This window comes from Phalangium opilio, unplaced genomic scaffold (genome assembly GCF_054372755.1).
Source record: "Phalangium opilio isolate 3A_F unplaced genomic scaffold, DU_Popi_V2 ptg000106l_1, whole genome shotgun sequence".
Taxonomy (NCBI): domain Eukaryota; kingdom Metazoa; phylum Arthropoda; class Arachnida; order Opiliones; family Phalangiidae; genus Phalangium; species Phalangium opilio.
The window spans coordinates 647,485-671,976 of NW_028324208.1; the positions used below are offsets into that span (position 1 = coordinate 647,485).

The 24,492-nt window shown below is 38.6% G+C and overlaps 2 protein-coding genes across 2 annotated transcripts; both read right to left on the reverse strand.

The window, feature by feature from the left end:
- Positions 1-12,587: 12,587 nt before the first annotated feature.
- On the reverse strand, positions 12,588-15,792 carry LOC149623846 (uncharacterized). The gene is made up of 5 exons (XM_089852201.1): positions 15,774-15,792; positions 14,353-14,468; positions 13,695-14,031; positions 12,863-12,955; positions 12,588-12,799 (listed from the first exon to the last, which is right to left on the reverse strand). The coding sequence occupies exons 1-5, from the start codon at positions 15,790-15,792 to the stop codon at positions 12,588-12,590; spliced, it is 777 nt and encodes a 258-aa protein (XP_089708327.1).
- Positions 15,793-16,165: 373 nt separating this feature from the next.
- Positions 16,166-20,281, reverse strand: LOC149623847 (uncharacterized). The gene has a single exon (XM_089852202.1). The coding sequence runs from the start codon at positions 20,279-20,281 to the stop codon at positions 16,166-16,168; it is 4,116 nt and encodes a 1,371-aa protein (XP_089708328.1).
- Between the last annotated feature and the right edge of the window lie 4,211 nt (positions 20,282-24,492).

Genomic DNA, 24,492 nt, shown 5'->3' on the forward strand with positions numbered 1-24,492 from the left:
GAAAGTTTTAAAATTAAGCTTCGTACTTTACTGTTTGACATATGAAGCTTATATTAATAGTATCATGTTCATTTATGTAAGTTTCGGATTCACTTTGCTACTGGTTAAAATCATGGAACGCCGAAATTAAGCATTTATAATCCGAAAAGTTATATCTAATCGAGGAGTTATGGTACACTAACGTTTCGAATGTTGTTTATTTAATAAGAACTGCTGCTTCATGGAGTAAATTTTTATAAGTTTATTTAAAGTTTAAAATTTTACAAATTTGGGAGCTTTCGGACCGCGGTCCTTCCTCAGCCAGTTTTAAAAATGAACACTAACGTTATTTTTAAAGTAAAATTACTATATCAAGATAATCATGTTAAAAATTTAAATACGATTTAATCAATCAGAACAACTAGTTTTTACAATACAGCAGAAAATCCTCGCTGCTCTCGGCTTATAATTGTACAAATACAATTGTTATGAAAGACGTTAACACCCAATAAAGCTGCTTGACTCGATGAGTATAATAATTCTTGGACACCTTTCAGTGCTATGACTGAAGGTATTTTGAAAGCGGTTTCATATTGCATTATATAAACAATTTGTAGTGCAAGTTTCACGGCAGTTATCGTGTTAGTTTTGTGATCTGACTGCCATTTTCTAATTAAAATAAGATTTCTTAATGAACATTTTGTATTTAAAATCAACTGGCATACACATGAGTGGAATATTGGTACAGTCGCCGCAATTAAAAACTTTCTCTCTCGCGACGTCTTGTTTCAATCATAAGCCGCAAATTATTGATCTGATACAATGGGTATAAAAAAACGTATCTTATATTGTTGTTTCAATAAATTTTTTACTAAGTGTTTTTTTTACACTCTCCACTTTCCATGTCCAACTGCTAAATAGGGGGTTTTGAATGATTGGGATGATTTTAAAGAGAAGGTGAACAGTTGAGCATAGCTCGTCCGAATTACCGAATGACATTCCAGTAAAGGGAAAGTGATGTTAATTGCAATTTTCTGAATACACGTCCTCCACGGAATCAATGCCCTGAGCCATATTCATATGGATAGAGATACCCTTTAATGTTGCACAAAGATGTAATCAACAATCGTGGAATGAAACTTCAAATCTTCCTAGGGTGAAGAAAACTGAAGATATGGCCACGGATGCGACCTTCTGTTCCACTATGGTTAGCAAATGCCGGGGGTGGAGAAAGATTTATATCTAGATTAGTGGGCGATTCTTGATGTCAGATTCAACATAAGTCTTGGTGGAGGAAATAAAGGTTCACTGAAAAGGAGAATACCCACATTCAAAGTATAGCATGGGTCACAAAGTGGTGCCTACATTTGAGAAAGTGGTTGTATTCATTGTCTTCAACTAATTGGGATTCGCCATAATCAAGATGACGAACCTTTCTCAAGAAACACTTTAATTACAACGCGAAATTAGTATTATACTAAAGTTCCACTAGTCTTAGCAGTGTATCCGATGGCAAATTATGGTCTTTTTGACAATCAATGGAATCTGCTGAGCTGCACGAAGTATTAAATCCTTGAAGGTTAAGTAAGGACGCAATTAATGCAGAGTGTGTATATATTTTATTGAGAACAACCCAACCAACATAACAAGTTAAATAAAGAATAAAAACACTTTGCTAATTACTATCCAACATTTATTCTTAATTATGAACATGGTTAGGATAAATACATTTATACGTTTTCAATATTAATTTCATTATGCGATTAATATTTGATCATTTTCCCGTTGGCGTTTACAACCTGTTGCATTCTCTGCGGCATTGATGAAAACAGATTGCTTATATAATCGGGCCGCTCACCAACCTCTTCCCTTGCGGCCTGGATGATGGTGAATAGTTCGTCCTTATCATTGGGAATTATATTGTTCTGGGATACAATCCTTTTCATAATCGCCCAGACGTTTTCGATTGGAGATAAGTCGGGTGAATTTCTTGGCCAGTTCATTAGATCTATTTCCGGATGATTCTCATTCAAATACGCCATGGTGGCACGTGACTTGTGTATACTCGAATTATCTTGTTGAAATATAAATTTACCGTCCGGAAAATGATTGTCTTCGACATGAGGGAAAAACGTATGTTCCAATACATCAATATATTTATCGGAATTAAGGTTCCCTTCTATTCGTGCTAAGGTGCCAATTCCATGTTTTGAAATATAACCCCACACTGGCACAGAAAACCGTCCGCTCTTCTGGATTGAATGAATGTTAGCCGCATCATATCGGGTCCCTTTCTCTCTCCACACTCTTACGTGATGGTCCGTAGATGAACAAAATGTTGATTCGTCGCTGATGACAACTTCATTCCATTCGTTCCTCCAGTGAGGGTGAGCGCGCGCAAATGCTAGGCGTTCTTGTTCGTGCTCTGGTTTCAGATATGGCTTCTCCGCGGCGATACGATTGTGTAGCCCAACGTCACGTAATCGGTTTCTAATCGTTGTTTCCGACGCTTCTAATTCCATGATGGATTTTACAGGTCGAACAGTGGTGGTAGGATTATTCACAACAAGAGCAGCAATAAAGTCATCCTCTTCTGCAGTGGTAACGCGTGGAGTTCCAGGTCTTGGTTTGTCTGTCAATCGTCCGTTTTCACCATAAGCGGCTAGCCATGACCTCATGGTTGGCTTTGAACAGGCCAGTTGCTGCGCAATAAAAGGAACACCCCGACCAGCCTCATGTAACGCAACGAGCCTGTTGCGTTCTTCCTGTGATAATCTTGGCATACTGACTGGTGAGAGAGTGAGACAAACTGATAGTCTTTATATAACAATTTAAGGTAAGAAATATATTCTAACATATATTTGTTCTATCAGTTTGTCTCACTCTCTCACCAGTCAGTATGCCAAGATTATCACAGGAAGAACGCAATAGGCTCGTTGCGTTACATGAGGCTGGTAGGGGTATTCCTTTTATTGCGCAGCAACTGGGCTGTTCAAAGCCAACCGTGATGTCATGGCTAGCCGCTTATGGTGAAAATGGGCGATTGACAGAAAAACCAAGACCTAAAACTCCACGCGTTACCACTGCAGAAAAAGACGACGTTATTGCTGCTCTTGTTGTGAATAATCCTACCACCACTGTTCGATCTGTAAAATCCATCGTGGAATTGGAAGCGTCGGAAACAACGATTAGAAACCGATTACGTGACGTTGGGCTACACAGTCGTATCGCCGCGGAGAAGCCATATCTCAAACCAGAGCACGAACAAGAACGCCTAGCATTTGCGCGCGCTCACCTTCACTGGAGGAACGAATGGAATGAAGTTGTCATCAGCGACGAATCAACATTTTGTTCATCTACGGACCATCACGTAAGAGTGTGGAGAGAGAAAGGGACCCGATATGATGCGGCTAACATTCATTCAATCCAGAATAGCGGACTGTTTTCTGTGCCATTGTGGGGTTATATTTCAAAACATGGAATTGGCACCTTAGCGCGAATAGAAGGGCACCTTAATTCCGATAAATATATTGATGTATTGGAACATACGTTTTTCCCTCATGTCGTAGACAATCATTTTCCGGACGGTAAATTTATATTTCATCAAGATAATTCGAGTATACACAAGTCACGTGCAACCATGGCGTATTTGAATGAGAATCATCCGGAAATAGATCTAATGAACTGGCCAAGAAATTCACCCGACTTATCTCCAATCGAAAACGTCTGGGCGATTATGAAAAGGATTGTATTCCAGAACAAAATAATTCCCAATGATAAGGACGAACTATTCACCATCATCCAGGCCGCATGGGAAGAGGTTGGTGAGCGGCCCGATTATATAAACAATCTGTTTTCATCAATGCCGCAGAGAATGGAAAAGGTTGTAAACGCCAACGGTAAAATGATCAAATATTAATCGCATAATGAAATTAAAAATGAAAACGTATTAATGTATTTATCCTAACCATGTTCATAATTAAGAATAAATGTTGGATAGTAATTAGCAAAGTGTTTTTATTCTTTATTTAACTTGTTATGTTGGTTGGGTTGTTCTCAATAAAATATATACACACTCTGCATTAATTGCGTCCTTACTTAACCTTCAAGGATTTAATACTTCGTGCAGCTCAGCAGATTCCATTGATTGTCAAAAAGACCATAATTTGCCATCGGATACACTGCTAAGACTAGTGGAACTTTAGTATAATACTAATTTCGCGTTGTAATTAAAGTGTTTCTTGAGAAAGGTTCGTCATCTTGATTATGGCGAATCCCAATTAGTTGAAGACAATGAATACAACCACTTTCTCAAATGTAGGCACCACTTTGTGACCCATGCTATACTTTGAATGTGGGTATTCTCCTTTCAGTGAACCTTTATTTCCTCCACCAAGCGGTTTTCAATGGGTGACATATTGAGGGAATTGGTTGGCCATTGAATTTCTAGATGGTTCTCTCCGAAATGCGCCGTTTTCAACCAAACGTTCCTGCAGACTTATGTTGAATCTGACATCAAGAATCGCCCACTAATCTAGATAGAAAACTTTGTCCACCCCCTGGCATTTGCGAACCATAGTGGAACAGAATGTCGCACCCGTGGCCATATCTTCAACGGAGGAAGATTTGAAGTTTCATTCCACAATTGTTGATTATATCTTTGTGCAACATTAAAGGGTATCTCTATCCATAAGAATATGGCTCAAGGCATTGATTCCGTGGGGGACGTGTATTCAGAAAATTGCAATTAAAATCACTCTCCCCTTACTGGAATGTCATTCGGTAATTCGGACGAGCCATGCTGAAATGTTCACATTCTCTTTAAAATCATCCCAATCATTCAAAACCCCCTATTTAGCAGTTGGAAATGGAAAGCGGAGAGTGTAAAAAAAACGCTTAGTAAAAAATTTATTGAAACAACAATATAAGATCCGTTTTTTATACCCATCGTATCAGATCAATAATTTGCGGCTTATGATTGAAACAAGACGTCGCAAGAGAGAAAGTTTTTAATTGCGGCGACTGTACGGGTTTCGGAAATACTTTGATCAGTGAATGACTGGATAACAGTGATCGATATATTCAAAATAACCGAGGTATGAAAAAAATTATGATTTTTTACTTAGTATCTAAACGTTTCATACCAAAATTTTCCCTACATGTTGTATATTTAATGAACATATTTAATTGCGATCTTATCAAGATTAAAGCTGTCTGCTAAGAATATAGAGATTTTACCAGCTTCGTTAAGCATAGAAGTGAGCTGCCCCTAAGATCCAAGTTAATATTGTAGATTGCTGGAATCGGAGTTGTAATAAGTTTCATGTTTGTGCACCGTAACGAGAGAGTTTCCCCTTTCGTATGTAAACATTACGAGTTCCCAGGTTAATTATTTGAACTCCTCCCATGCAGAGTTTATCTTGTTATCATGGATCATTACCATTGTAACGCAATATATTCTAGTTTCACTAAACATAAAAACTAGGTACCGAAAAAATTCGAATGTTATTTCACTATAACTTGTTGACGACTTGAAAAGATTCTAGCTTCAGTTCGTTATGTTAAATTCAACTAGTAATTTTATCTTTAAGTTTAGCCTGGGTTTTGTGAGTTTAAGTTCACATAATTTAAGTGAAATAAAAATGTTAAATAATTAACGTTTTAGGAAAGAAATGTTGGAAAAAATAATTTGGAGGAATTTTTGAGCGGGAAATATTCGTTTTCGTATGTGAGATTTTATTGGTTGCTGCAGTTCGTAATACTTAACTTAAAAAACGTGACGTAAGAGAGGCTTGATGCCGAGTAGTACAAGTGAAATTTAAAATACGTCTTTTAATTATAGAATCCAACATGTTGGACTTGAAAAAGTATTACCTATAATTAATTTATTGAAGAATAAAGCTTACGCTAATGAAGATATGGGCGTGAGCGGCATTGGCATTGCTTTCGGGGTAAGTTCTGGTACAGTTGAGGTTATTTTACTACCAGTAATGACAGTGGACATTACTACAGGCAGGGATAGATTTAATTTTAGAAGTACGAATGGAGAACGGTTAGTATTTACTCCAGTCCGACTCATAGCCCAGTATAGAGCCCCTCTCTCCAATACGTAATGAAAAGTTTAAATTATCTTATTGGCTCACTTAAACTATGTTTTGATGACGTTGCTGACAGAGAAGGTGAAAAATAATTATTTAATTTTTTTCCTCTGTCGCTATGAGATATTCTCTTGTCTTATTTTGCTAGGCTAATCTTGAAAGTCACTTGTGATTTTGATATTAAAGTGGTTGATATTTTTCTTTTCCCCACAAACATTCGTAGAGGTGATAGTTAGCATAATCACTTTTTAATTTTCATATTAAAATAGAAAAAAAAAAATGCAGAAAATTTAACGAAAAAGGATATTTAACTAGTACTAAATTTGCCCAGTGTGGCCGGTCAGGTGGGCGGGACATTTTTACTGTTTTTCGGGTCGCTATTTTTAAAAATGACGGCAAATCGCATCTAGAAAGTCATAAAGAACGTCTAAAAGAAGCCAGAGGAAGTTTTTAAGAAACGTGATATGGCAGTTGCTTCCATTTATCCGAAAAGGCAAGTGCGAGCCCCGAAAAGGCAAGTGCGAGCCCCGAAAAGGCAAGTGCGAGCCGAACCAGGTGATTTTACAACAAAATTTTTACATTATTCTAATTTTAGTTTTTCCACGCTGGATACCATTTCAACCACATAACTGATTTAACGTTAAAGACTTATCATATATCTCCGCCGATTCAAGCGGACACCCGGATTATCTTGACAACCGTGGATTCTGGCTCGAGATCTCACTCAGCGGAACAACTGTCTCTCGCTGGATTTGAAAATGATGTTTGGGCCATAACCATAGCGGTTTTGTTACTTCTATCAGTAGTTCTCTTCATCGGTTGGAAAACTGACACATTTGGACAAATTCACAGAAGCAGTTGCGCAAATCTATTCGAAAGGATATGGTTCCTCGTCTCCGATTTTCTTCTAAATGGTGATGTGTAACTCATTTTAAATGTAACAAAGGGATTTAATAACATATGCACATCATTCTCTTGAAGCACTCATCTCGGGCAAAAGAGTATAAGAAATGTTAGGGGATAAGGGCTACTTTAACATGAAAAATAATTAATTTAGAAGGAAATTGGCTTGATGAAAATAGCACGGGAACTACGCTTATTATCAAAACCCTATAACTTTTGACATCCAAGTTCAAAGTCGTTTTTTACCGTTTTGTGAAAACCAAGCTTTACCTTACTAAAGTTGCTACGTTTTGAACGAAGAACGGGCCAAAGAATGAAGAAGTTTTTACTATGATTTTTAAGAGACCATCGCCTTGTTTAGACGAGTTTATTGAAAGAAATTTCAGAAGTAAAACCTGTCGACATCGAAAAGAGGTCTTTTTTGTTTCAATCTCGTGTATCATATTAAGAGTTCACAAAAGGAAAGGATTTCGCGGCGTTCGTGATAATTTAAGACCAACTAGGTGCGAGACGGAGTATAGGCTGCAGACAGACTATTAACCTATAGAAATAAATTAATCTAGACCTGATTACAATAATAATCCAAGCTTTATCTATACGAAGGGATAGCCACACTAAGCTTGGGATCCTATGTCACAGCTAACCGATTGTGCCCTATACTAACTATTCAGAATGTTATTTGGACTAAACGTGCATACTTTAACCTTCACGGATGATTTATCAAATAGGCGAAGGCTTGAAATCAAGACGTGTTAGTACAAGGCTCGTTCTAGGCGGATGGTTTCTCGCATCTAGCGTTTTAACAAAATCATATTCAGGAAATCTTAAAGGAGTGTTACTCGTTTCGAAGCGGGACACGATCGACAGGGTAGAAGATCTCGCCGAGAGAAAAGATACAATTCCCTATATATTTTTTAGGAATGGCATTCAAGAAGAACTAATGGTAACATTATATCGAAGGCAAATAGAACTGAGTGAGACGCTGGGGTCACTGGGGTGTATGAAAGGATTCCGTAGTGCTCAGTATGAGGTTTAAGACTGCATTGTAGCTTCTTTGTTCGAGCAATTAGGACATAATTTATCTATATTTTTCCCTTGGGTTCTTAATGATCACTGGTTTCGAAGTGCAGAAATGCTAAATATACCTCTTTTTCTGAGTATACTCCTGCTAGTCTTTATACTTGCCCAGGTAGCCAAAATCCGTGATTTACACGTCTAAAAGCGGTGTACGGTAAACCTAATGATCAACGTGTAAAACACTCATACCATGTCACCTCTAAACACCGTCTTATTCACGTTAACAAATAGTGAAGATCACGCTGTTTTTATTAAATATGTAAACAATATTTGCACTCAAAATTCACGTGAAAATAATGTAGAGGTAATTAAATGTTCGTAACGTGCAATTTACGTGGGTAGCAGAGGTACCCAACATTTCTCGGGTACCCAAAACCCGTGATTAACACGTATAAAAGCGGTGTACGGTAAACCTAATTATGAACGTGTAAAACACCCATACCATGTCACCTCTAAACACCGCCTTATTCACGTTAACCAACAGTGAAGTACACGTTGTTTTTATTAAATATGTAAACAATATTTGCACTCAGAATTCACGTGAAAAGAATGTAATTTAATTAAATGTTCGTAGCGTGCAATTTACGTGGGTAGCAGGTGTACCCAACATTTCTCGGGTACCCAAAACCCCTGATTAACACGTATAAAAGCGGTGTACGGTAAACGTATTTATGAACGTGTAAAATACCCATACCATGTCACCTCTAAGCACCGTCTTATTCACGTTAACCAACAGTGAAGATCACGTTGATGTTACTAATAAATGTCATAAGATAAACTTTAAATGGGTGAAAATGAATGGCACATGATCATTTAACTTGATGTTATATGTTGAAATCCAAAATATGTCCAGGTTAAATTTTAAACGCAAAGCTGGAAACTAACCTCCAGCTAGCCGACCGAAAACCAAATGGTTAAAACATTGTGATAGATAAGGAAGTCTAATTTTTTTAGACCTCGATTTAAAATGAAAGATTTAAAAAAGCGAACGGCCGAACACCCTACCTATTTTTTAGGAGCACTATACTGAAGGAGACGTAGCTGAATTTTAAAGCACTTAGAAGGCAACGTTAATTTTTAATCCTTAAATATTACTCCAGGGAAAATGTCAATAGAAAACGGTACTAGATGGTAGGTGTCATTGTCATATTGGAGAAAGAAAATGTGGTCTTCAACAATTTGCTGTGAATGACGGTCGGTCTTAACAACGATGAAGTCTATACAATAATCACTTATTTATTTGTACCCATACATATCACCTGTGCTTGCCTTTCTAAAAATTATATTAAAACAATTGTATGTGTTGAAATTTGATTTACTATAAGTTTAAATTTAAATACATTGTGATACTATAAATTAACAAATAATTTCATATATTAGAAATAGTATATATTTCAACTACTTTGTTAGAATCAACTCCAACCACAAGTACAAATATCTTGTTCTTTTCAACCTCATTGTCACGTGATTTAGGCATATTAAGTAACTGCTAAATTCAACTTCATGTTCACGTGTATTACACGGCCTAAATCACCACCAAACTTAGTGTGATATTTTCCACCAATTTTCCACGTGTATTAAACGCTTTAAATCCCCACCAAATTAACGTGATGTGTTCAACCAAAACTCCACATGCTTTACACGTCTAAATATACTCCACAATTGACGTGTTAGTTTCAACCTATTCCCCACGTGTTTTACACTCCCTAAATGAACACCACAAATAACGTGATATTATCCACCTATACTCCACTTGTTTTACACGTCCTAAATCATCAGCTCTATTAACGTGATATTTTCAACCTATACTCCACGTGTTATACACGCTTTAAATCGCCACCAAATTAACGTGATGTGTTCAACCAAAACTCCACGTGTTTTACACGTCTAAATATACTCCACAATTAACGTGATAGTTTCAACCTATTCCCCACGAGTTTTACACTCCCTAAATCAACACCACAATTAACGTGATATTATCTACCTATACTCCACGTGTTTTACACGCCCTAAATCATCAGCTCTATTAACGTGATATATTCAACGTATACTCCACGTGTTTTACACTTATGAAAAACCCAAACACGTTATATACACTAAGAACACTCAAAATACACGTAATTTACATGGTGAATTGCTACCTGGGTGGTTTCACTCGTTTATTGTACACCGGGGAGCAACAGTAATTTTTTTGTTGGCTCAGGAGAACGTGAATCAAATTAACTTAACCTGCACTCTTCTTACTGCCTTAGTTTCTGTTATTTCTGTTTGCCTTTGATTATTATGCCTACTATAGTTATTTTGAGAATATTGATATGACATCGATCGTAAAATTAGAGGTGGTCAGTAAATTTTCTGTTTAAAAGATTTTAATATCTCGAATAATTTTTGATACGAAAAATAAAATGAATTTTGGGTTTTTATAATTGTGTTTAAAAATTTACTATTTTTGAGATTTTCGACTGAATTTGTGCTAATAATTAGGACGCGATTTTGGAAACATATACTGGTTAATTTAAGTTGGACTTGCTATATTGCGGTTTAATGGCGTGTTCGTTACTAACCACCTTAGAATACGCGCAGCCATATTTATATTACATGGATTATTTCAAAGGGTTTGAACTAACATATGTTCAAATATTTCTGTTGCTTAGCGATCCGGTAGCGCTCCTCATTACTACAAACTTTTGAAAGAGATTATGGACGACAGAGGAGTGTATTACAAAAATTTAAAGGAAATGGTTACCTGCTTGTCGCAAAAGAAAAAATGTGTTTTGTTTGAAGGAATACACAACTACCATAGCATGATACTATTCCTAGATCCGGTTTTGAAAAAGCTGAAAAGATCGGTCTATATATCGAAAGAGCAATATTTCCCACGTTATCTTTACATGAATTTCAACAAGCGTCTACCTGCTGAGATTCGACAGCAAATTGATTACTTGTGAGTTGAAAAAAGAAAAAAATGGAAAATATACATATTTATTCCTAAAATATTTCAGGGTGGTAAGATTCGTCGAAACTGATCAATATGGCTTGTTGGTCAATCGTGACAGCATGATTTACAAGAAATATATGTTACTGGAATCGCCAGTCGAAATTGCTGAAGAACTGAAGATGGTCTACATTTTCCCGGCTTTCAAAATCTTGTTGTATGGATTCGGGGTGTCCGCATTATCAATGTTTATCGAGATTCTTTTATTTAATTTATTACCAAGTCCTTGAAGAAAGAGTCACCATTAATATTATATTTTATGAAATTACATCATTAGTGTTGGGTGTTGTTAAACTTAATTTTTAATTTGTTGTGAAATTACTAAATTACCGTTAATTTAATTTTTCTTTATAACACGCAATTAATTAGGTATGTACGTGTTCAAAAGGATGTCCTTTGTATGGCAGTCAAGTGTCTAGAACGGTTTTATCGGACTTTGGATAGATAATGAGGAATTATGTCCCTTGCTCTTGCCAAATAATTATCATAAATTACAGGCTAAGGGTTTACAGGGTTTCTATTTGCTAATCCCAGAAATTCTAAAAAAGGCACGGATTTTTAAAATTGGTGTTAATTTTCAGGGAATTGTTAAATTGTCATGAAATTCAGGGAATTGTTAAATTGTCATGAAATTCAGGGAATTGTTAAATTGTCATGAATTTCAGGGAATTGTTAAATTGTCATGAAATTCGGGGAATTGTTAAATTGTCATGAAATTCGGGGAATTGTTAAATTGTCATGAAATTCAGGGAATTGATAAATTGTCATGAAATTCAGGGAATTGTTAAATTGTCATGAAATTCAAGGGAATTGTTAAATTGTCATGAAATTCAAGGGAATTGTTAAATTGTTATGAAATTCAAGGGAATTTGTAAAATTTCATGTTAATTTGTAATTTTTCTATAGTTGTTCGCAATTCTGAGTATAGTTCACGTTTTAAGTAATTTGTAAACAAAATCCATAGTTTCTATAAATTAAAGTGGGAAAATTAGCGAGTTAAAATGACTTGGCTGTCAGGGAAAACCTAAAAAAGTCAGGGAATTTTAAGATGTAAAATATATGGTAGCTCTGTTCTAACACTATCTCTATTTATTTTTTAAATTATTATTTTTTAAGTGTGTCATTGTTCCAAAATGCTGATACATTAGAATACATGAATAACCACAACAAAATATATGCTGAACATCTAATGCGATCCCAAAAAAACTTTAGATATCCAAATCAGACTTTTCTCAAAAAATGCGAGAAAATTTGATTCAAAATAAATTTACAAAGTTCCTACGGTCTCGTTATGTAAAATGTTTTTAAACTTTTTACTGAAAGAAATCAATTCAATTAAGTATTTATCACGCGAAATATTCAGCAAGACTCACTAATATGACAATGTCAGTAGCATAGACGAAAGAATTTGGAATAACGTTGCAAAAGTGTATTGTTAGCTTTCACGTATGTCCATAATGTTTTTGAACAGTTATTCTTTTATGAAAATATGAAACTTCGTTAAGTATTTTGAAAATATATTTAAAAAATGGTTATTATTTTCGGTATTTGAAAATTATTAAACTCAGTCCGAAATAAATTATGAACCACGCACCAGTTGACACAAAACCCAAAATGACTGTTAGATTTTGAAAGTCAAAACCACGGTACATGATAGCTTTGAAAGCTTCTATTGGCATTGATAGAGGTAAAAGCTTCGCAGCAGTTCTTAATGGTATTGACATACCTTCCAATGGCCAAATAACACCTGGGGGAAAAATCATGAAATTATTTTAAGTAAATGTAAATGAATAAAGTAAATTGAAGCTACCATTTGAAAAACAGTGAATCAACTGCAGTGAAAAAACAAAGGTTATACCGGCAGCTGCGTTCTCCCGAGGAAGTAATGAACACAAGAAAAATCCTGTCAAAACACATAAAGAGCAGAAATGTTACACGAACACTGTAAGAGACCATAATTTCTTAAGGCAAATGGAAAAAAGCAGAAAGTCAGATTATTCGGGGCCAAGAATGATGTTTACGACTAGTGAGTCCTCTATCTTATAAGAAAATTTTATCTCGCCGACGGAAATCGTTCTTACTAGAATTATTTGGTTTTTGCTGTGTATGGATTTTCTGCTGCAGACCTACAGCACATGTAAATGGGTTTGCCAGCGTACCATATTAATACGCGATTTATGGTATTACCAAGAAGCGATATCTAGTTTACTAGGGAGAAGATATAAGATGCCTAAGTATTCGCGCGCCATAGTCCCAGTCCCCTTTCAAAATACAAGGGGGGACGTAAAAGGAGGCTGGGTTATTTCACCTCTCCTCAGTCGGAAAATACGTCATTTTTGTCATATGCATCGCGCTGACGTGAGTTTTCAAGAACCAATGAGATGCTGGTTGTAATTTAGAGGCGGGGATTAACTCCATACCTGGAGATAAAGCTAGAGCTTATACCTTCTCTCTAGTAAACTAGATATCGCTTCTTGGTATTTCCCTTTGAAAGTAGGCAGTAAATTTCATTGCATTTTCCTGAATCTAGCTGCTTATTATGGCTATTGCTAGACATCCATGATAGAACTCTATCACTGATTGGTTCAATTATGAATTATGTTTTATCAAATTAAGCTGGGTATTGGTACTTTTATACTTACCTAATCCCATTCCCGTGCAGCTTTCAGCCAGATTTAAGAATAGAATCAGGAATATGGATCCACGTAATGTTATTTGGTAAATGTAGAAAACATATACTAGGAGTAGCACAGCTTGGGCGACAATGAAGATAAATTCGGAAATTATGTATGACAAAAGCATTTCACTCCATCCTGCGGCAGACGTCCACAGCCTTTCTTCCAAACCGTTTCTCTGGCTATCGGTAACGATAATTATGGTCGAGCCAGCGGCCACAAAGTGCAAGCTCATTAAAATGATACCGGGTATTGGATATTCCATTACACCTTTGTCGGATTTGTCAAGAATTAACTCTGGAAACTGAAAATGAAAAAATGAGATTTTATTTTTTCCCTTGATAACCAAATAAATCACATTTTGAACGCATTCGTACACGGCAAGATACATGGACAATACTAGTTGCAGCTTATATGTAATAGCCACTTTTATAAATTAGCGTTTTCTTTATACTGATAAGAGTTACTGACGAATAAGAAGTGGACCATAAATTATTTAGAGGACAGAAATATAAAACCAAATTAGGCCAACGAGAAATTTATTGAACTATTTGGCATACTACAGCACTGCTGCAGAATACCGTTCACTTGCCATACACGTTTTTCTCTGATATGATTTGCTTACTTTGACGGGTAATCTTGCCATCAAAGGTGTTTTTCCAAGCTTAATAAATATTTGTTCGTAAAAAGATTGCATTGATTTTATAAATGATGGATAGAGGGCGTAATAAATTTGGGCGTCTGAAAATAATCACAATTCCGGTAAATTAGCATATTATTATGACTTATCAAAGGCAAATAGAAATGAATGAAAGTGAGGCAGTAAGGAGAGCGGTAAGTCGAAATGAGTCGAAGAAACATTTACTGGGGAATACTCGCGTATAGATACTAATTCGAATATGGAGGCAAACCGAATTATAGTTGCAGGTTTCCACTGCAAAATCTATAATCACTATAGGGCAGTGGTGGGCAAATCGCGAATGTCACTCGCATTGCGAAAGATTTTTCGTCTCTCTTAAAGAAGTCTCTCGCACCGAAAGAGTGAGACAAGAATGAGTGACTTGTTAGCACTCGTGGCTTAAGAGTTTCATACACGCGAATTACAATATCTCACTCTCGCGAAGTAATGTTTTTCCAAAAGAGTGATAAGGTTTGTTTCACCAATGCCTTTTTCTATTGTCGGGAGTGACTTTCATGAGTCGAGACGAAATCACTCTTAAGGACTTTTAAATATAAAAAATTCGAGAACTTCACTCACTCTCACTCTCACTCAGAGAATGAAAATTATATTAGTTTGAAAGTGATTTTTAGAGAGCGAGTGAAGTCCTCTTTTATCATGAAATTTGAACTGGGAATTGGGAAAATCTGGTTTAGGAAATCTACTAGATCATGAGTTAATAATATGATGGGAACTTCACTCATACCGGAAGTAGTAGTGTGTGCTTTCTAGTTTTTGCGAGGACCGATAAGGGGGCGCTATTATCAGTCCGTGTGTTACACAAAGTCGGCAATGTGTAATTTGCCGTCTTTGTGGGGACCACCTTAAAAACTAATTTTAAGCAATTGAAATCAAAAAAGAATTAATTTGAGCATATGTTTTTTTTTGGTTTAATGGGGACCGGGGTGTGCGTCCCCATAAGTGACTACGGTCCCCACAGGATTGGTGTGTTTTCTCCTCGCGGTCCTCATAAGTATAGTAATGCAAACGCAGTGTAATAACTCTGCGTGACGTCATCGTCACTCGGAGAGGTAAAAATCGAACTTGAACTAATTATGTCCTCATCAGTCTAAGTTGGTCACTTCTTGAACCTTGCCGAAATGCGCATCTTGTATGCTTTGTCTTCAAAGGTAGGAATATTGAAGCCTCTAATTACATTTGCCCGATATTTACTCATTTGTCTACGGTACATGGACACTCTATATGGCCTCGCAAACAGCAAACTACACCAGACAAAAACTCTCCTGCAGAGGCGCGGTAATTAATTATTCCGGTATAGAATTTTGCGGTTATACTCTATTCCAATATTGGCTTCTGGGTCATTATACTTGAGTCCAGGAATGACATTTTATCATTTTGTCCCTTTCCCCATTATATATTAGGATAGTTATACCTTATTCTATTCTAGTTTTCAAATACGACGTTATACATATTCCAGTTCGTTATTATGCCTTATTCCTATTATACTTTACTAGCTAAGTGCCCGGCGTTGCCCGGGGTAAGGTTTTTTTTTAAAGTTTAATATGATTTTGTAACAAAAAGCTTTAGCCAGCGACTTTGCACATGTTTATGCAATTACATACCCACTATCAAATCTGTAGTTAATAGTATTTTAATATTGCGGAATTTCAATACAAATATTTCCAAATAAAAACGTTTTTTATTATGACAATTTTTGGTACAAAGCTTCGAAAAGGGTCAGACCTAAATCCACTACCTTTTACAAAACTTCTTTGTAAACAACATTTTTCGTTGTTCCCTCCGGTGCAAGGATTACCAGACTGGTGGGCGAGCTCACCCTGGAGCAGGCCACATAAAACTGCCCATGTGAAAAGCAGTCTTCTCTTAAGTCAATCCCTGCCAGCTTCAACGTCTGCCCTTGAGACTTGTTAATTGTCATTGCAAAGCAAACCTTTATTGGGAACTGTAGCCTTTTGAATTCGAAGGGGTACTCGGATGGTATGAGAGGTATTCGCGGTATGAATACTGACTCTCCCCGGGCACAGCCAGTGAACACTGTGGCCTCGATGACGTTTCTATGGAGGGCTTTTACTTGCAGCCTTGTGCCATTGCAAAGTTTTGGTGGGTTAAGATTCCGCAACAACATCACTGGAGCGCCTACTTTTAAAAGAAGCTTGTGGGAAGGGAGGCCAGGAGGGTTCAGGGTGTTCAGGAACTCCGCTGGATAATAGACGGCATCATCTGTTCGCAATACCGAGTCAATAGATCTGTACTCTATCTCTGTTCCTTCGAAAGACTTAAGTAAGACGTCGTTAATGGTGGCAGCGTTGTCATTTTTGGGCGTCAATATGGCACGCTCACACAGCCATTCCATGGACTTGTCATGGATATTAGTTATGTCAGGATAAATTTTGGCAGTGAGGTCTGTAAGGGTTTTCACTACTGATCCCAGGCTTGTAGGTATTGTCATCTTCCCTTCGGACTCGGGATAGTTTCCGTCTCCTATTTCGAGTAAAAGTTCAGAGAATAGCTCAGCAGAGGGATCACCCCTCAAATGGACCCTCATATTCTTCCTGAGAGACACTTTACAAATCAGAGGCCAAAGATACGACGCTTTGAGGCACGCCTTAACCTCGTCAGCTCGAGTTCCTCTTGGCACTACCGGCAGAGTTTGGCGAAAGTCTCCTGCCAACAACACAGTGACACCTCCCATCAAACCGTCGTTGGCCCTGATGTCTTTGAGGGTTCTGCTAAGAGCCTCAAAACCTCCTTTGTGCGCCATAGTACTTTCGTCCCATACTATGAGCTTGCAGTCTCGCAATACTTGGGCGGTGGTGCTTTGCTTTGTGATATTGCACATGGGAGTTTCAGCATAAATGAGATTGAGTGGCAGCTTAAACGCAGCGTGAGCCGTTTTACCGCCTTCTAAAAGCGTAGCGGCGATGCCAGAGGAAGCGACAGCCAAAGCAATGCCACGATCACTTCGAATCTTAGCTAAGAGCAAGGTAATGACGAATGTCTTACCGGTACCACCAGGAGCATCGAGGAAAAAGACCTGCCCATCGCCTGTCTCAACGCATGCTATTATTTTCAAATATAGAGCCCGCTGCTCATGGGTCAATAAAGGCTCGTTCTTCAGCACTTCTTGTTTCAAAGCGTTCACGTCATAGCTCGTCTCCCTCAGATAATCCCTGTTCCCAAAGACTTCTCCAGATCTTGTCGGTCGAGCCAAACCATACTGTGCTAAATCTTTTCCTCCCAAAGCCAATACTGCGTCTTCAATCTGCACCAAGCATCGGTTGTATACTTCGCCCATAACGTGCTGCGCGTTGCCTTGCAAATTCCTCTCCACTTGCCGAATAATATCTTCTGAGAGATAATCTTTGTACTTGTTCCAAAGACTTTGAGAATCGGGGAGTTGACAGAACACCAACATTACAGTGAAGAGTTCTCGCAGTTTCAAGGGAGACTGACACAAGGCAGCTTCCTCCAAAGTAGTGTCCCAGTGTTTTCCATCATCCAATAAGCCAAGTGCGTTACATGCACTTTGGAATGTGGAATGGATGATACCGTTCACGGTCTTGAGGTCCGAGAAAGACGTCGGGCCACGCACCTCATGTAGCAGTAGTCGGAGGTGATAGCATTCGGTGTTGTTCGGGTAAACAGTGTACACCCTTCCCAGTGCGCGATCCTTCTTCACTCCTGGCCAGCCGACGACATTCTTCCCTCGCTTCCTTCTTGAGAACTTGTTGTTTTTGTAGACAAAGTAAGAAGCAACCTCTGAGTATAGGAGTGTTTTTGCAAAAGCGTCAATTTTGCACAGGCCGAAGAATGCCAAAAGTGTTGTCTGAGGAGGATTTCTGATTCTATCGGCAAGGTTGTTGTCGGTGAAGTACACTCGCTGACCATTCTCAAGGTGAAGAGCCAGATGTAACACAGTTGGATACCTTTCATGTATGGGGAACCCCAAAATCCTCCAAACAGCCTCAGAGCTGCTGATGTACCTACCGCTCTCATATAATTTCACCTCATCCCTTGCATTTTCTATTGCAAATGCAGCCTGATCACTGCCCTTGTTTATGTACTTACAAATATATTTGATGCTCTTGACAGAGTTGCAAAACTCGACATTGATGTGAGCATTGAACGTACGTAACAATACAGGGTTATAGGGCACCACCCAGCGGTTGTCTAGCTCGATTCCATTAACATTTATCGAGAAGCCACCATCATCAGCAGATCTCCTCCTGTATTGCGGGTATCCATCGTCAAATGTCTGGGTGTCCTTCAGAAGTTGTCGGGGGTACCTCTTGCTGCAGGTTTTTCCTTTCATACAGGGCGAATTCAAATTGAAGGCTCCACAGGGACCGTGAATCATGTTGGCCTTGATGATGTCATGAAGGATAGGGTCTTGTTTAGGATGAGGTATTTCGGCACAGATGACTTTGTCAATCATGTCAGGAGAGATGCGCTGCTCTAACCACAGTAAGATGTGGATGTGTGGCAGACCCCGCTTTTGCCACTCCACAGAGTACATAAAGCACGTTACCGTCCCAAATAGACTGCCCTTGTCTAAGAGAGACATCATTTTTTTCACCTTAAGATGGAACACCCTCGCTATGATGTCGTGGCGGTCGTGAGGCTTTTGCCCAGGCAACAGTGCATCGGTGATATCTTTCCACTTGGGATTACACGTGAAAGTGATAAAGAGATCAGGACGGCCGTAGTGGCGAACGTATGTCATGGCGTCTTGAGTTCGTTCATGCATGTATCGTGGTCCCCCAGTGAAGGATGAAGGGAGCACCACCATCTGACCCAGCTGACCAGGATCTGAATCCTGCCGTCCCACGGCATCCCTGAGATGAATATAACTGTCTGCCCTCAGCTGCGCCTGGTTATTCCTTATGTAGTTTAACCTCTCTGTTTCAATTTTGGCATACATGTCAACCACAAATTGACTAAAGAGTGATCGAAATAAAATCAAGTGATTGGCCTGCCCTTCCCTGATCATAATCCGGTAAGAATAGAAGCTCGCTGCGGAGACTGTCTTCTTCAAGGGCAACTTGGTAACGGGGTCGTGCTGAAAAATGGAAATCGAGTACCCATCCTCGCCACGGCAGAACAGGAGCGGGTACTGTAGCGCGTCGTATGACCGGTGGATCTCGCTGATACGCTGCAGTGTATTGTCATGGCTCTGCAGTACGATGTCTCTTTGGTTAAATTGCTGACCAACCATGACCAGAGCCACCTCATTAGCTGTAGGCGCGTTGAAACGCCCTTTATGTGCCTCAACTGGTTTTCTTTCTGCATTTATAATGACTTGAAAATTCTGGCAGGTTTCGGACACCTTGTCCATTGCGATTTTCAGGTCCTTTATGTATCCGTTTACATCATGAAGCATTTTCTGCAGTTGCTTAACCAGTCCAGGTTTAACATCAGGATAGTTGCTACACCTTAAGTTCACTTCCCTTTCGTCCTCGCCCACAAAATATATTTGGAGAAATTTTGCTTCTTGTTGATTTGCTGGTATCAGACCTCCAGCCAAGTGGTACACTTGTCCCTGAACTTTGAAAGTAGGCATGAAGCCGTCTTTTACAACGGTACGGGCGCCAAAGGATGTCATTTGGAAGCAGCCGTTGTACTTCCGAAGACGGGCCATGAAGTGAGCGTGATCCGGGTGGATATTCATAAGCAAGCTATGGAGCGGCTCAGGTAGATTTTCAAAGGGTTGCAGCTGCACCTTACCAGCACTGCAACACATTCCCGGGGCTTCTTCCTTCCACATCAGGGCATTGCAGTACTGACACTTTTTGGACATGGTTCCCAGAGCTACCATGCTATCAGCCTCATAAATTAGATCAGGATCATATGCCATGCCTGAGAGAGTCTTGACCTTCCACGGACGTACCCGCCTTTCTACTCGATTTCCAGGGTTTTTTCGTCATACCAAGACTCTGCCGTTCTGTGTACTTCGGGGTGACATTCCTGATATTTGGCCACAGATGCAGAGTGAACCTGGGGGTTTTCTTTTTGATACTTGGCCACTGCAGCACGGTGGGTGTCGGGGTTTCTTCTTTGCGACTGAGCCACTGCCGCATGGTGGGCGTCTGGATTTCTTTTTTGGTATTTAGATACTGCCGCACGGTGGGCGTCTGGATTTCTCTTTTGGTACATAGATACTGCTTCACGGTGGGCGTCTGGATTTCTCTTTTGGTACATAGATACCGCTTCACGGTGGGCGTTCGGTTTTGTTTTCTGGCATTTGGCCAAGGCTGAAAGGTGTGTGTCGGGGTTGCTTTTCTGATACTTAGCTACTGCAGCACGATGCGCCTCGGGGTTTCTTTTTTGGCAACTGCAGCGCGGTGTGCGTCGGGGTTTTTCAGCGCGTATTTATTGGCGGAATTTTTAAGTTGTTTTCTTCGTTTATCGTCGTTGTATCTCGCACGACGTTTTGCAGGGGCCTTTTTGAGAATAGATGGTGATGATGGCTTTGACAGATTTGACGCGTATTCAGCCTGAGAAAGCGATGGTGATGATGGGTTTGACAGATTTGAAGCGTATTCAGCCTGAGAAAGCGATGGTGATGATGGCTTTGACAGATTGGAGGCGTATTCAGCCTGAGAAAGCGATGGTGATGATGGCTTTGACAGATTTGAAGCGTATTCAGCCTGAGAAAGCGATGGTGATGATGGCTTTGACAGATTTGAAGCGTATTCAGCCTGAGAAAGCGATGGTGAATTGGTCGTTTTTTCTGGTTCAGAAGGCAAATAGGCATCAAAATGGCCGCTAGAAAGGTTCTCCGTAAAGCGTAACCTCCTCACGGGATGACCCTCAAATCCGAAGCTTTCATAGAGGTCACCATTGCGAAACACCTCAAAGACGAAATTAAATAATTGTCCAGCAGCCTTCAGCTCACATAAACCAGCATAAGTTGAGGCTCGTGACATGTCCTCGAAGTACTCAGAGAAGGTACTGTAGTTGTTGCCGTCGTTGTCGTGGGACATGATAGAAAACTCCTCCCAGTTATTGACCACGTGCCTCACAATGCGCTCACGCACCTCCGTAGACCTTGACTGTGTGCCATACATAAGATATGAGAGAGACCGAAATAGGCAGGCACCGTCACCAACGATGGGAACAATGGTGTGAGGTACCATCTCGCTATTAACGTTAAGAAACTCCATTTCTTTTCTCAAATACACCTTACTTCACGTGGTATTCGGAAAACTTTGTTTGGCGAAAGGTTAATTAACTAACTGAGGTATTCAAAATAAAAGAATAAGTAGCAACTCGAACTCTATTGAATAAATTTATTTGCAACTGTCAAAAGAATAGAACCGAACGCGGTAAAAGCCGTAAAATTGTGAGGGTATTAGTTTTTTAGACCTACGTTTTAATTTTTTTCAAAGCGTCACAATATTGAACTTTATGTAAGAAGATTTTTTTTTTAAATATCGGTAAAAAAAGCGTCTCAAACGCAGGCTAGTTATGGAAGCTATTGTATAAGGGGTGTTCGGTGTTGCGTTAGGTGTTTATGAGTCAGTCAGGGTATTAATTTTTTAGACATATGTTTTAATTTTTTTATTAAAGCGTCACAATATTTAACTTTATGTAAGAAAGCTTTTTTTAATAATTCGTAAAAAAGTCTCAAACGCAGGTTGATTATGGAACTTATTGTGGAGTGGCGTCGTTAAGTTTCATCTTTGTAGGGATGAATTTCAATATCAAACAGTACAATTTTTGAAGAATTTTTATCTTTGAAATAGGAATAATTTCACGTTGACACAAATTTTCGGATAGTTATAAAGGTCTTCAGATATTCCAATTACGCAAAATTTTGTTAATAATTTCTTATAAGAACTATCGAGTAGTTTACCCAGATTAAGCCCCCCCCCTCCATTTTCAAACCTAAGCAACGCTACTGTTATTGTGTAGAGGCAAGGCTATGCACACTTGTGACCACTATTTTTCAAGATGAAAGTGGATTTGAAAAATATTTCTTAGTACCTACCCAAAGAAGCATAAGGCCCGTCTGTAGGTTATAGGGAACCAGTGTAATAAATATTCGCGAAATCGGCTGAAACGCGTGGACGTTCTTCCATAGAGATGGTTTTTAAAATTTCCGGCCGCCATTTTAAAAGATGGCAAAAATTTAAACCAAAAGGACATAACGCCCGTCTATAGGATAAAGGAAAGCCGTTTACTAAATATTTGTGAAATTGGTTGAAACTCGAGGACGTTATTGCATAAAGAAGGTTTTTTTACATTTCCGGCCGCCATTTTAAAAGATGGCAAAAAATTTAACCCACAAATATATAAAGCCTGTCTATAGGATAAAGGAAAGCCGTGTACTAAATATTTGTGAAATCGGTTAAAACGCGAGGAAGTTATTGCATAAAGAAGGTTTTTTACATTTCCGGCCGCCATTTTAAAAGATGGCGGCGGAATGGAAAAATCTTTCTTAGTACGCGCCTACTACTTAAGAGTAACGTTCCTGGAAATTTTCAGCCATCTAGGCCAAGCGGTTTGGGCTGGGCGTTGATTATCTCTCAGTCTGTCAGTCAGTCAGTCAGTCAGTCAGTCAGGACTTTGATTTATATAGATATAGATTCCATTTATACTTTATTCCACCACCCCCGTCAAACGGAAAAGAAATACCGATATGGCGCCACCTATCTTATTTTTGCGAAAGCATAGACGAAAGAGAGATAGTTCTCGAAAGCATGCTGTATAGTTCTGTTTCGAATTGTTAACGGTCGTTAAGAACATTCAAGATTCAAGAATGAGGTTAGTTCCTAAAAATCATAGTTTAATTTTAATAATAGATTAAAGCAATAATCCTTGATCAAAGCAAACATTCAGTTCAAGAATATATGATGTGAGTTTACACTGATTTAGATTAATAGGAAAGGCCAAGGCGAAATTGGCCAAAAAAAAGAGGAAAAGTTTTCCGTTTTCCGCGATATAATGCGAAAAACATAAACAATTCTCTCGGGTATATTAGCCGTCTCGTTTTGGATTTCCGAAGAAATTCCGATTAATTGAGTCCCTCAATCTATGCACAGGCTATGGTTAAGCGACATTATTGTTTTGCCAACATTTTAGGAGAATTTCAAGAAATTGTACGCCGCACGAAACTACTATCAGCCAACTCCATATCTTGAAAATGACCAGCAACTGAGTCACTGATACGACTTGGTTCGATTGGTCGAATGGTTGCATTTTATTAAAATACTGGGCGTACTTTTTACTTTCCTCTCGTTGAACTAAATGTCCTTGACCGGTTTCGCAGTATCTGGCCACTCTGAAAACGAACGACATATTTTAAGGGTTGACACGTTATGTCAGGTAAAAACGGTGGGGAAAAATACCTTTTGGCCACAGATTTTTAAATTTTATATGGAATTAACGAACTAAATTTCAAAAATAATAAAAAAAATCGGATTTGATATGAAAATGAAATGTCAGAAACTCTAGCTTTAATGCATAGGCTTATGCCATTGGTTACATTCATTGTATTATAAATATGGAAATGAGCAATAGTTTGCACAGAAAAAGTGCTCTTTCATAGACAATGTAAAAAGATAAGGGCATAAGCTAATAAGATATATTCCATAAGTTTGCCACAGGTATTGAGAGCTTGGCATGAAGTGACGTAGATCATAGATTCTCATAAAGCGACGCCTGGTGAGGGCGTGAGGCACTGTCAAAGGCCAAGTAATGCAGACTAAATAAGAAGATGGAAGTCCGTCGTGCTCGAACAAGCTCTCTGTAGGTCTCAAGCATTACGAAGTATAGGTAGTTTCGTACTTAGGTAGTTTCGTACTTATGGAACAAGGGTTATTGCTGAAAATGAGCTCAAATGCGTGCTGTTGCAAAAGGCTTTGTTCAAATAATTACGCATCTCATTTCATGCCCTGCTAGCTCTGCATCGATAGAAAGAGTGTTTTCCAGCATATCGTTATAAATTTACAAACTTCGAAACAGTCTAAAGTTAGAAACTGCTTCAAAATTATAATTTTGTTATCAAATTCTGAACTGATCGAAGCAACCAGGATCATTCAAATATAAGGAAAATTTCATAAG

Coding starts and splice junctions, on each gene's coding strand:
- LOC149623846 (XM_089852201.1), bottom strand. Junction 14,032..14,352: donor TGGCAAGATTACCCGTCAAA/GTAAGCAAATCA, acceptor TTTCATTTTCAG/TTTCCAGAGTTAATTCTTGA. Junction 12,956..13,694: donor CTGCACGGGAATGGGATTAG/GTAAGTATAAAA, acceptor GTGTTTTGACAG/GATTTTTCTTGTGTTCATTA.
- LOC149623847 (XM_089852202.1), bottom strand. CDS start 20,281: ATGGCATATGATCCTGATCTAATTTATGAGGCTGATAGCATGGTAGCT.